This window comes from Lagenorhynchus albirostris, chromosome 14 (assembly GCF_949774975.1).
Source record: "Lagenorhynchus albirostris chromosome 14, mLagAlb1.1, whole genome shotgun sequence".
Classification (NCBI taxonomy): Eukaryota; Metazoa; Chordata; class Mammalia; order Artiodactyla; family Delphinidae; genus Lagenorhynchus; species Lagenorhynchus albirostris.
Window position 1 is genome coordinate 62,664,377 of NC_083108.1, and position 13,801 is coordinate 62,678,177.

Consider the following 13,801-nt stretch of genomic DNA (forward strand, 5'->3'; position numbering starts at 1 on the left):
TGCTTCCAATCAGTTCCCCTTGCCCCCAGGGAAGGTGGTGCCCTTTCTCTGATAGCAGTGGGGACATGGGGAAAAGTGGAACATCAAATAGAAGCAGAGAAGAATGAAGACCACCCTTGGTCCCCACCTTCTGGAGTGGGAGCCCCCAGAGGACCATGGGAGGAAGCAGCACGGCAGCCCTGTGACCTGAGACAAGGGGACCCTCTGAGTCTCAGTGACTCTTCTGTGAATGGGGTGAATGTGGACACGCCCTCCCAGGGAGGCCCCTCAGAAGTGAGAAGCGCTGGGGAAAGATACAGAGGGGGACCCCCAGCTGGGATGCGCTGACCCCACCCTCCACAAAGGGCTGACCCCAGGGACACAGTCTGCCTGCAGGGACACCTTGTGGGGTCCTGCTTCTCAGCCCTGGCTCTTCGCTGGACCCTCCACAGTCCTGCCAGCCGACGCTGACCTGAGCCTCCCTAAAGGGTTCGCACCCTCCCCCCCCACCCCCCCAGCCAGGGAAACATGTCTGCAGAGAGGGAGGAGAGGCGGGCTTGGTTCCTTGGTTGTGCTTTCACTTCTAAAACATCCTTTTTCTTTTCTTCTATGAACATTTTAATGAGGAGTTGAACAAAAGATAGAAAAAATAACATTCTGATGGCTTTTTTTTTAATTTAAGAAGCAGGCTTTTCTTGAGACTTTCATACAAGGCAATGGGTGAGTAAGGCTAAACTCCTAAAGAAAACGCGTACTGGTGATGGAGCAGAAAAAGGCACTTCTCCCAAAACCTGCTGGTTACCAGCCTGTCAGCCTCTCGGGGGCTACTTGCTCTGCTTTCTTCTGGAAACAGGTCCATTCAGACCTAAGCCCTGCTGGCCTCGAGGCCAGGAGGACTGGGATGGCCGAGTGTTCCGAGCATTGGTGCATGGAGCAGGCGCTGCACACAAAGTGAGGAGGGCTTGGTGGTGGGTCCGCATGTGGGGCGCAGGTGGCTAGAGCGGGGAGCTGCACTCGCTCTCCCTGGAGGGACATGTGATCCAGCAGGTGGACTGAGACCAGGCCTCTGTGGCCACCCGACTCCCCATAGTAGAATCCCTTGTCATCTGCAGGCCCATAGACAGTGACCACATCCCCCACCCTCAGTGACATCTTGCCCTTCACCAGGCCCCCTGCCGGCCCATCCCTGGGGTCATAGTCCAGAGCCGCCACCATGGTCTTTGGAGTCCACAGTGAGGGCCTTCTGGGGCTCCCCTGCGGCAGGGGGAAGGAGCCCTGGGGGCCTCCAAGCCCCCCAAAGTCATCGAGGTGGGCCACGGAGGGCAGGTACCCTTGCCCCAGCAAATGCCACCTCCCACCAGTCCACTCCGTGCCCGTGTCCACCTTGTCCACCAGGTGCCTGGGGATGTTGCCCACTTGCCCATCGTGTTCGCCACGATGGAAGCCGTGGGTGTCCTGAGGGCCCCACACTCTCAGCAACTGCCCTTTCCGGAAGGTCAGCTCCTCCTCTGCAGCCTCGGGGGTGGCAGACATCACCAGGTGGATGTAATCAGAGAGGGCCACAAAGAGCTTGGCTGGAGGGTCTACCCTCGTTCCCAGCGGTGGGTCGCCACCCCTGGACATCCTGATGACCCTGCTGGATGGAGCGGGACACAGTGCCAAGCTGGGCTCCTGGAACCAGCCCTCTCTCTTGTCCCCCAGAGCCTGACCTGGCCTGCTCTGTCTCCTGAGCTCCTTCCTCTGCTCTCGCCCCTCTCTGCCCCATAGACCGAAGCGCCCTGCCTCCTCCTGCAGAATGTCACAGAAGTCAGACACGTATCGCTGGCTGGTGCCCAGCTGGGGAGGGGTGAATGCTGGAGCATTTTGCTTTTGTCTGAGGACCTTCTCAAGGGCAGCCTTCTCCTGACACGGCTCTTTCCTGGGTCCACACTCAGGGGACCGACAGATGACTCCTGCAGCAGGGCTTTGGCTGGTGCCCATGTGCCGGTACTGGTCCTCTTCCCCCCGAGACTGGCCCTGGGGCAGAGGTGGCCTGTGGTTCCGGGGACTCTTCTGGAAGAGCTGGTCCTTTCTGGAGAGCTCCCGGGCCTCTGTGGGCCTCTGGGCTTGGCTGTCTGACCCTGCACTTGGAAATTCTCCGTCTGAACTTAGCCTGGGCTTCAGGGACTGCCTCCTTGGGGGTTCTTCAGGGAATGCTTCTAGAAACTTGGCCTGGGGCTCCCCGCAGCTTCCGGGGCTGTGGGGACTGGCCTTGGCCCTCGGGGGAGTCAGCACCAGCCTCTGAGGGCAGATGGGGAAGGTCATTCTGCCAGTGGACGGGTCCCCACAGGTGCAGCTAAAGGGAGACATCTCTGGCAATCGGAGACAGGTGACGCAGTTGTGAGGGATCTGAGCCGGCACTGAATCCACGGATTCTCCACAGAACGACATGGTTCTCACCGAGATATTCTGGCACATCGGTGGCAGCTGGAGCTGGGAAAATTCCAACAGGATGCTCCCGGCGGTGGCATCGGCCACCTCTGCCACCTTGAGTCCATCGGCATACACAGCATAGCCGGTGACCTGGACTCCGTTGGAGGACCCAGCTGAGTCGATGGTCACGGGGAGCCAGCTGACCACCAGGAGGCCCGGTGAGGCATGGCGCTCCACCAGCACGTCCAGTGGAGGGTCAGGGGGGCCCGCCAAGGGTGTGTTGAAGGTGATGGTTGAGGACATTGTTTCCCAGCGCTCCGGCAGCGAGTCCCACGGTGGGTGCACCTCCACCCTCACCTGGTACCTCGTGCCGGGATGCAGGTGGTGGAAGGTGTAGCAGCTCACGCCCGCTAGGGTCAGGGCACACTCCAGGTCATCCAGGTACACCATGTGGGGGTGGCTGCTGCCAACCCAGGTGATCTCGGCCGACGTGGCTGCAACACTCTTCAGGTAAAGTTGCGTAGGGGCCACACAAAAGACACTGTTGGTCCCCAGAAGAGGTCTGGAGAAGCCCTGCTTGCCCATGCTCTGCTGAGAGCCCAGCCGGCCATCTTCCATCTTGGCATCTGAGATTTCTATTGCCACTTCGGTCTTGGAGCCCACCCTCACCGTTGTCGCGTGTGGCCCCCTGTCCACTGTCCCCTGGGCTTTCCCAGGTACTAAGCTGTGACCAGTGTCTTCCTTCGAAGCTTTGCCCTGCCCAGCCGGGAGTCGAGTGGGGCCAAGGTCAGGGAACTCATGGGGCAGGCAGCCCAGGATGTCACTATCTGAAATCTGCTCCACCAGGTTGGACTGCACCAGCCCCTGCCGGCCGTCCTCAAGCTCCCCTTTGTAGAAGCCGTCCTCATCCATGTCCCCAAAGACATACACGTAATCCCCAGCAGTGAGCAGCAGTTCGCTCTCGGGGTGCTTGTTGGGCCCTTCAAATGGGTTGTAGCTATACCGAGCCAGAAAGATCTTGAGCTTGGGGGTGGTGGGGGCCTCCGAACCCCCCACTTCCAGGGTTGAGGACACGCTATAGGGCTCCAGATCTTCCACCTCGCTGGCTGTGTCCACGTCCAGAGTAGGGCAGGATGGCACAGGGGCCCACATGGACTCCACCTCAGAGGAGGAGTTCGACTGGGAGCTGGTTTTCTTGGCCTGGGGCCTGGAGTCCAGAGGTTGGCTGCTTGGGACTCTGTCTGGCACTTTGGGGGCACTGGTTGCCTCCCCGAGGGCAACTGGGTTCTCCAGCAGGAAGTCTTCCTTCTCCTGTTTGGCTCTGCTAGGCTGAGACGATGCTTGGTCCTCAGGCCCTAGCTGCAACTTGGTTCTTCCACTGCTTCTCACTTGGGACTCCGGGGCTGGCGGGGCCTCGCGGGGTTCCTGGGGAGGGTGACCAGGCTGACACTGCAGTGCCCGCATCTCCTCCCAGGCCGTCTGGAGATCACACAGGGCCTTCTGCTGGTCGTGCAGCAGCTGTTGCTGCCTGTCCTGCCCTCGTGCCGCCTGCTGAAACAGCTGCCTCGCCAGCAAGCCGGCGGCGTTGCGCTCCCGGCACGCGAGGCCCAGCTGCCCGCGCACGTCTTTGTTCTCGGCCGCCACCTTTCCCATCCAGTCGGCCTGGGCCTGCAGCCGCGCGTTCTCCTTCGCCAGCCAGGCGCCTTCGCGGAGCGCCGCCTGCAGCCTCGCCTCGGCCTTCTCGCCGCGTCGCCGCGCCGCCGCCGCCTGCGCGCCCAGCTCCGCGCACTCTCGCCGCTGCGCGCTCAGCTCGCGCTCCAGTGCCTGTACTTGGCTCCGCGCCTCCTCGCATGGCGCGCTCTGGCCGCCCGCCTCCGCCCGGGCGCTGCTGGTGGCCTGCTGCAGGGTCAACTGCCTCTGCAGGCGCAGCACCTCCCGCTGGGACTCGCGTTGCAGCCGGTCCAGGTCTCTGACGTTGAGCCACTGGGCGCAGGCGGCGCCCCCCGCAGCGAGCGGGGCGCTGCTGAGTCCCGAGGCGATGCGCGCCTGCAGTAGGTGGCACTCCTGCCGCAGCTCTTCGATCTGCTTGTCCTTGTCCAGCAGCACGCTAGCCTGCTCCGACAAGTCCCGCGCACGCTGGCGGGCGAAGGCCTGGCACAGCTCCAGGCCCGCGCGGCTCTCGCCGGGCACAGGCGCGCTCACAGCACGCTGGTTGGTCTCCTGCAGCTTGTGGGCCCGGTCCTCCAGGCGCCGCGCGAGGTCGGTCAGCTCGGCATGCTTCACCTTGAGCCGCTTCACCTTCTTGTCCGCCTTGTCGGAGAAGCCCGCGCGCCGCAGCTGCAGGTTCTCTTCGCGCAGGCCGGAGCAGCGGCGCGCCAGGACCTGCAGCGCCTCGGACAGCTCCAAGTTCTGCTTCAGCAGCTCGCTGTAGTCCGGGCCCGGCGGCAGGGGGTTCAGGGCTTCGCAGGGCTGACTCCCGGACTCTTCCCCTCCTCGCGGGTCGCTAGGTCTCCTGCGCTCCGATAGTGGCGGCGGGGGGCTCAGGGACCCCGGGATGGAGGCGTCTGGAGAGGAGGATTCGGGGGCCTTGGGGCGACTCAGGGTGCTGTCGAGCGAGAGGGAACGCGCTGGTGCCAAGGAATCGAGGGAGCTGGCGCGCGCGGGGAGCACGCTGTCCGGGGAGTTGGAGCACGCCGCGGGCACCCGGTCGAGGGAGCGGGAGCGCGCGCGGGCGCCCGCGCTCAGGCCCTCAAGGGGTTCTAGTCGACATGAGGACTTGGCGGCGGCCTCAGGAGGTGGCTCTTCTGAAGAATGCGCGGCCTGGGGGTCGGGGGTGCCGGACAAGGCGGGGTGCCAGCGGAAGTGTTCCAGAATGTACTTGAGGAAGAGCTGGCGCTCCACGTCGAGTGCCGCCTGCAGGTGGCGGATGCGCGAGGCCTGCTCTCCGTTCGTTTCCCAGCGGAGCTGCGCCAGCACTTCCTGCAGGCGACAGCGGCACTGCGCTGCGGCCTCTTCGGGCGCCCCCGCACGGCCGCAGTAGCCGCGGTTCATCAGCTCCTCTGCCAGCTGGCGCTGCAGCTCCCGGGCCTCGCGCACCACGCCATCGCGCTCGCGGTGCAGCAGCTGCTGCAGCTGTCGCATCTCGGCCTCCTTCCAGCGCAGCAGCTGCCGGATCTCGGCTTCGCGCTCCCGCAGCACCTCCTCCTGCAGCTGCCGCAGCTCCCGGCTGCGCTGCGCCTCCCACTTGGAGCGCAGGTGATCAACCAGCTGTTGCCGTTCCTGCTCGGCCTCCTCCCGCTGCTGCCGCGCTTGGGCAGCGAAGCGCCGCCGCTCCTCCCGCCCGCGCGCCCGCTCCGCCTCCAGCTCGGCCCGCAGCTTCTCCAGCTCGGCCCGCAGCTTCTCCAGCTCACGCCTCTGTTCCTCCAGCGCCGCCGCCGCCGGGCCCGGAGTAGCCGGCTTCTTGGGTGTCACGCGGCCGCCGCCAGAAGGGCTGGGCGAGTCCTTGGTCATGGTGGTCGCGGCCAGGCAAGACGCCTGACCTCTCTTGGCCCAGGCCGCCGCTCGCCAACGGCCGCTGCCCTGGCCGCGGTCAACCGTCCCGCGCGCCCCTTCCGGGGTCCCTGAGGGTTCCCGCGCGCCCCTTCCGCCTCTGGGCGCGTTCTCCCACCCTCTGCAGTGGGTGCGGCTACCCCGTGCTCCTCTCCCGGCTGCCTATGTTGACGCTGGGCTCTAGACACCCAGGCTAGACACAGCTCCTGTCCTTCCCAGGATGCCCACGAGTCTCGCTGGCCCCAGGCCTCTCCCTGATCCTGGCACTATATCTCTTACGACCCACCCCGGCCCTCTTCCAGGCACTGGACAATCCCTTTCAGGCCAAGGAACCCGTGGGAAGCCTGAGCTGCTTCTCTGGGCATAGAGAAAGGGGGCTCAGTGTTTGGCTCAAGATCACCAATGGATTCAGGTGGTGTGGTGGCTGGAAACTGCAACAGGATATGCCCAAACTTGGGGGTGTGCCCTGGGCTCACCCAGAGGAGGGGGCATCTGGCTCCTGCATCTCCACTGTGCCTACCCATCCAAGGACCCCTTCCAAGGACTGTTTAAACCTCCTATACCCATTTTACAGAGAAGTCTCAAGTCCATGACCTGGGCATGGTGCCAGCCGAGACAGGGGACAAGTGTTCCTTCGAGGACCATAGCCTTGGCCTGTGATTACTTGGTTCATTTTCACAATCATCCCGCAAGGACGCTCAGAGAGATAAGGGCCTCCCCACAGTCACATGGCCCAGAAGTAGCTAAGTTGGAATTCAAACCTGCAAAATTATACCTCCAGATTCCATGGGCACTCTGATGCCATCTGGTCAATCTCAGGGTCGCAGGTGGGAGGACCCCTACCCAGTCTTTCTCTCAGTGGGGAGCCTTACATTTCATATCTGCAGAAGGATAAGAGGGTCAAGTGGAACCCAGAGACTGGGACGGCCAGTTGGAGAGGCAGGGAGGGAGGTGAAGGATGGGGCCACCATGAGGGCCCAACCTGCCCTTTGGTCAGACTCAGGAGTGCCCGGGGCTACCTGCTTTCCCAAAAAGTAAAGCCAAAGGCCTGTATGGGCCCTGCTGGGTCCCCACACCACCTCCCTGGATACAGCAAGGCCAGAGAACTTTCCATGGCTTTCCAAGGGGCAGTGTGTCAGATGGTTAGGGCTGGTGGGACTTTGGAAGCAAATAGTCCTTAAGCTTTTCGAGCTGCTCCCATGTTCTCATCTGTAAAATGGGCTAATAATGCAGCTCCCTCCCTTGCTTTGTGACCTCCCAGAGTTTCCTGACCTCTCTGAGCATCCATTTCCTCTGTGAGGTTTCAAGGAGGTAAGAGTATACAGTGTCCAGAGCAAGGCTCTCTAGCAGCTCACTGATTTTAATTCTAGTCCCTCTTTCACAGCTAAGGAAACTGAGGTCTGCAAGGTAGGAATTTGGCTGAAGTCAGGCAGGGCCTCCATGGTGGAGGCAGCCCAGGTACTCTCTGAGTTCCCTGGGACTCACTCCATATACCTCAGGGCAGGTGGGAAGCCTCAGAGTCTGGGGCATCCATCCAGGCTTTGCCACTTTTTGGCTGAGGGACCACTGATGACTTCACCTCTCAGCCTCTTCACAATGTGTATATTGGTAGCACCAGCCTCCCAGGGTTGGAGGCACACCAGGGCTCTGTTGGCCGAGCGCTGGGTGTATAGTAGGTGCTGCACTGAGGTCTGTGCAAGTTCCTATCTCCCCATCTAGGGCTTGGCCTGGACCTTCACAAGCTTCTTCCAGGAGTCTGAAGAATTCCCCTGGCTCAAAGGCCTCTGGGCCTTTGCATGCGTTGTTTCCCCTGCTGGGATGCCAACCTGGCCCGACACAAAGGTAACATGTGCCATGCTCCATGCTAATGCTTGCCATTCGGTATTTATTTATTTATTTATTTGCCATACCACCATGAGGCTTGTGGGATCTTAGTTCCCCAATCAGGGATTGAAACTGCGCCCTCGGCAGTGAAAGTGTGGCGTCCTAGCCACTGTACCGCCAGAGAATTCCCTGCCATACAGTATTCAAACCACCCATTTCACAGATGAGAAGTCCCAAGCCGCAGTGGGTTAAGAGTTCTGCTCAAGGTGACAGGCTGATTAGTGGGTTCCACACAACCTGGTTTTGTCCACTCACTTATTACTAACCTTATCTTATCCTTTGGCCTCTGCTTAGCAGTTCCTCCTCCAGGAAGCCTTCCCTGACTCTCCAGGCTGGGCTGGGGCGACCCAGGACTCTGCAGCTCAGATCACACCACATGGTGCCTCTCCTTTTGGAGCAGGGATATGTCTAATACACAGGTGTGTCTCTGCCCAGAGTGGGCTCAGAGGAGGGGTAAGAAAGTCCCTCCCCAGAAAGGTGGTACCTGAATGGGGGAGGCAGACAGGCCAGGTGGCCAGGTGAGGATGTGCCCTTCACGCCCTGCCTGCCTGCCTGGCACTGGGCAGCAAGGGTGAGGACCCCAGGTTCAAGGCTGCCCACTGGGGCCTTGGGCAGAGGCATCAGGCTGGCCGGGAGTGAGGCTCAGTTCTCAGGAGAGGTGTTGGCAGGATCGTAAGCTGTGGAACATGCGCGTGCCTGCACGCACGCACACACGTGTGCGTGCACACACACACACGCACACACACACACAGAGCTTCCCTTAGCCTGGCCACCTGTGTGGTTGGGAGCTTGGGACCCCTACTTAAGTCCGGCTCTTCCCTGCCCTTCCTGCTGTGGTACCACATAGCTCCTGGGAAATGCGGATGGACATCTGGTACCCGGCCATTTGCATCCAGTCTTTAATGCTGTGATCCCATTAGCAACACCTCTGCTTCTCAGGGCATGGTGCCAACCTGGCCCGGTGGCACCTGGGCCCTCTCACAGCTTGGGCTCTGCTGCTCTGAGGATGGCTGTCTAACCACGAGCCACCCACCGGACACTCGGAGTGAATTTCCCACCCCCACCCCCGCAGCCTCTCTTCTGTGACTGACCTTCCTGGGTTGCTCCTGGGGCAGGACAGACACACGGCCCTCTCACTTACACAGTACTTTCTCCAGGTAGGCAGGTAGATGACCTTGAACCCATCTCGCAGGTGGGAAAACCGAGGCTCAGAGAAGCACTTTCTGTGTTCATTCAGCACTTGGCTCTATGGGCTCCACCCATTTTGTTGTACTCATGTTTTTCTTTTTTGTTGTTGTTGTTTTTTGTTTTGTTTTCTTTTTTGGGGCCACACTGTGAGGCTTGTGGGATCTCAGTTTCCTGACCAGGGATTGAACCCAGGCCCTGGGCAGTGAAAGCATGGAGTCCTAACCACTAAGCCTCCAGGGAACTCCTAATACTCAAGTTTTTCAAACTAGGTTCCCTTGAACCCTGATGTGCCATGGGAGATGCCACTGGGCAGTGGCAAGTGGCAAGAACACAGGGAATTTTGGTTCCAGATGTTCTCTGTGAGAGGAGAGGTGGATGGGAGGGAGGGGGGAGGTTAGACACAGGGACAGTCCAGGTGGTCGTGGAGCCACGGGGAGCATGTCTTCACGGGACCCTCAGCACTGCTCTGTTTGACAGAGGCCGAGGCCCCGAGGCTCAGCGGGAGCAGGTGGCTTGCCAGGGCACGTGGGCAGCTGTGGCAAAGCTGGACGGTCGCCTCAGGGCACTGGGTGGGGCGCCACAGCCTGGATGTCCTGCTGCAGCCCCAAGCAGGGCTGCCAACAGTCAGGGCAGGAGGGCAGGCTGCAACTGAGGAGGCGGACCCCAGCCTGAGTCCCTGGGAGCCCCATAGTGCCATCAAAGGCCCATCAGAGGCATCTGGAATGTGGTTGAGTGCATGAGCAAACTGTGCTGCCCTGGTACCCGGCTCCTGCCATCCCACACTTGTCACGTTGTGCACTGATTGTCCAGTGACCTGCCTGCCACCCCCATGGACTCTGAGCTTGGGGAACTTGACTGCTTTCTCTGGTCTCAGCTTTCTTCCCTAAAACATGAATGGGATAGATTATATGGGTAGTTTTCAAACTGGGCTCCTTTAGAGTCCGGGGCTCCTGGAAGATACTGTAGGGGTGGGAAGGATATGCCAGAGCTGAAGGGGAGACACTGCCCCTACAGGACATGGCCACTAATTCGTGTCATTTGTCAGGTTCTAAGGAGGACTTTGGTTGAATAGTGTTTTTTAATAGCGTTTAAAGAGGTATGCTGGGAATTCCCTGGCGTTCCAGTGGTTAGGACTCAGCAGTGCTGCCACTGCAGGGGGCACGCATTCCAGCCCTGGTCGGAGAACTAAGATCCCACAAGCCTCATGGCGCAGCCAAAAAAAAAAAAAAAAAGAAGGTGTGCTGCTGGCAACAAGTTTGAGAACCTCTGGGTTAGAGACACTCCTGTCTATTATGGGCACAGACACCACTGCCCCAACACCCCATGATTCCACTGATCCTGAGAGGGGGCACGTGCCCCTCACGTCTGGCTTCGCCCCACATCACCAGCCCTGTGCTCCATGTGTGACCTCTGGGTCGTGTGGGGTCCTGGGATGCTGATCCGCATCCCTCCTTTGCCACCCACGCCCCGCGTTTTGCAGAGCTTGAGGCCTTGGTGAGGGCCCTGGGCTCCATCCTGAGAGCCCCCTGGAGAGTTTTAAGCCCCCAACCTCTGTGGCCACAATAGCCCCAGCTTTCCAGCCCACTTCTCTTATGTGTGAGTCATCAATGTGTTTTCTGTCTGTTCTCTGATACCTCCTCAGCGTCTAGAACAGTGGCCAGTACATGGTCCACGCTCAGTGAATACGCGACTAAATACGGAGGCAGGCTGACCAGGTGTGGCCTCCGTCCTCGTGGAGTTTACAGTCCAAGGGCAGACACAGGCATTAAACACAAATATGGCAAAGGGACGTAGTGAACTCGGAGTGTGGACCAGTGCTGGGGGCTGAGGGTGGTGCTAACGGGGAGAAGACCCCAGCTGAGCTGAGGCAGGAGAGCAAGGGCTGCCCAGAGCTGAGACTGGATGTCGGGCAGAGAGACCTGCCAAGCTCCCGGCCCCTCTCAGTCTGTCATGGTCCTTGTGTGCCTGAGGAGGGACTGGGGCTCAGAAGGGAAGGGTCACTCAGCCGCAGCCCACCCAGAGCTTCCTGCTCCAGGTTGTGGGAGGCCTGGCACCCCCAGCACCAGCCCTTCCTGGATGGATATATTCTCTGCCTCCACTCCTGGGCCCTGCTGCCTGCTCTGGCCAGTCCACGCCCTCCCGGGCAGGCAGGGACAGCATGTGCCGGCTTCCAGCTCTCCAGCTGGGGCTCCCTGGCCTGCTGGGCTGGCCTCTCACCTGGCAGCCTCAGCCTCCCCACACATGTGCCCCCGTGGGTGGCCAGCCCCACCCCCACCCCGCACATGACAGGCCTGACGCCTGAGGTCCCACCACAGCTGGGGAGGCTGGCACTGTCCTGTTCAGAGGAGGAAACTGCCTTGGCCCGTGTGACCCAAGTCTGAGCTCTGAACTGGTGCCGTCAGAGCCTGTCCATGGGCTCTGGCCACCCGGGTGCCATCGTAATCCCCAAGCTGCTGCCTCCTGAGGACCCCGCGGGGCTGCCAGCAGCGTCTTGACTTGCAGCTGCCCGCTGTTGCCAGGACAGAGCCATCCTCCGTCTTCTTCATCTGCATTCCTCTCCGCTCTGGGCCTATTCCGACCACCCTTCTCTCTCCATAGCCTGAAGCTCGAGGCCTTGTCCATCTCCCACTGACACTAGTGGCAAGACTTTTTGTCCAGTTATTTGGCCATTGCTCTAGGTCAGGGGACGGTCTTTCCTTCATCAAAGGGCACCCAGTCTGGCTGAGCACCCAGTCTGGTCTGGGCAGAGGGTGGGGGGCAGGTGCCATGTTAATTTCTTCATTCACTAAACAGAAATCCTCCAATGGGGTTTGTGAAGGAAGGGAGGAAGAAAGGATGGAAGGATGGAAGGAAGGAGGGAGAGTAGGGGGGCATAGCAAGGAAGGAGGGAAAGAGGGAGCCCTTTGGGTTGGCTGAGTCTCCCAGCCCTTACTTTACCCCACACAGTCCAGGAGCGGACTTGGACTGGACCCTTAGATGGCCAGGGGGCTGAGAAAAGCTTGATTGACCCCTTGAGCCTCAGTTTCTTCCTCTCAATGGGGCTGGTAACAGTTCTGACCACAGAGGATGGTTGGGAGCGTCAAAGAAAGGCTTGTGAGTCAGCACCGGCAGGCCCCAGCACACTGCAGGCCATCAAGTTCCCCAAGCAGGGTGGCAAGTCATGTGCTGAGGCCTGACTGGCACTTGCAGAGGGACAAGTGAGGGAGGGAAGGACAAAGGCATCTTGGGCAGTGGGGGCAGCGTGGGCAGAGGCCAGGGCACAGGCTGTGGGCAGGTAGGGATGCAGGACTCGGGGGTTTGGGCCAGCAGAGGGAGGTCAAGGCAGAGCCTCACCACATGGACCACATTCGGGTCTACTCCTGGAGCCCTCTTCCCAGCTGGGTGAGGTAGGGCAAGCTACTTCTCTCAGAGTCTCAGCTTCCTCTCCTGTGAGACAGAACATCTAAGCGCATGGCCCTGTGGTGCTGATGAGCTCAGTGGAGGGTGTAAATGTCCGGCCCAGGGCCGGACACCCCTTCGGCCCTATGGAGTGTGAATACCGTTGCCAAGTCCCTGCCTTGCCAGAGGCACTTCCTTCTTGCTGCAATGCCTCCTCCCATTCCTGGCCCTTCCCCTGTCCTCTGAAGGGCCCCTGTCTGAGCCTGAGTGCCTCAACAAACCTTCACACCTCTGTCATTTTCCTTGGTGCCTCCCCGGGGTGTAACAAGCCCCTTGAGGGCAGGGACCTGTATCTCCTCCCTGAACCTAGAGGTGAGCACCCAGGACATGTGCTGACTGGAGAAAGGAGCAGCAGGTGGTGAGTTTGAGCAGAAGGGCCTGGAACCCAGAAGGAGGAGGGAGAGGAGGAAGAGGTCACTCTTTTTTTTTTTAATTAATTAACTAATTAATTATAATTTTGGCTGCATTGGATCTTCACTGTTGCGTGTGGGCTTTCTCTAGTTGTGGTGAGCAGGGGCTACTCTTCGTTACAGTGCATGGGCTTCTCATTGTGGTGGCTTCTCTTGTTGAGGAGCACAGCTTCTAGGCGCCCGGGCTTCAGTAGTTGTGGCACATGGGCTTAGTTGCTCTGCAGCATGTGGAATCTTCCTGGATCAGGTCTCAAACCCGTGTCCCTTGCACTGACAGGCGGATTCTTAACCACTGCGCCACCAGGGAAGTCCCGAAGAGGTCACTCTTGATGGGAGGCTCGGAGAGGTAGCACAGAAAGGTCAGGTCTGGATGAACAGGATGGCTGAGTGAAGGGGAGCTGGTGTGACCAGAAGCCAGGACTGCTATGCGGAACAATGAAGGTTTAAGACCCAGAGAAGGGTCCCAAAGTCCAGGCAGCTTTCCCACCGGGACTGTGTGCTTGTTTATGGCCTTCTGCTTTCCAGGGCCTGTGCTCACTTGCAAAGTGGGTGCCAGGGAGCCATCTTGCCATGGGGGTGAGGATACAGGAGATGCTGCAGCAAAGGTTAGTTCTTGGCACTCGGCCTCTTCCAATCCCACCCCTCTATTCCTGGTTTAGCACGTCAAGGTGAAGGGTATGCACTGCACTTCCTCAGCTGGCTTGGGATTTCTTCAGGGCAGGGTCCCCTTCCCTCTGAGGAAGCAGTTCCCAATAGAACTGTGTTCTTTCATTGACCTGGGCCCACTAAGCACCAGGCCCAGTGCACAGGAGGACCATAAAGTCATTTTCCAGGCCAGGCTCCCAGGTCCCCTGCAGCTCTAAGGAGTAACTGATGGAGTCCCTCATACATTTGCCAAATGTGTCTTGTTGTTTTTTTTAATTTATTTGGTTGCGCCGGGT

General features: G+C 60.0%; 1 protein-coding gene across 1 annotated transcript; it reads right to left on the reverse strand.

Moving 5' to 3' along the window:
• Window positions 1-844: 844 nt before the first annotated feature.
• Window positions 845-5,901, reverse strand: LOC132503939 (RIMS-binding protein 3C-like). Its single transcript, XM_060120840.1, is given in 2 exon segments — window positions 845-981; window positions 984-5,901. Coding segments are annotated over 2 exon segments (5,055 nt in total).
• Window positions 5,902-13,801: the final 7,900 nt, after the last annotated feature.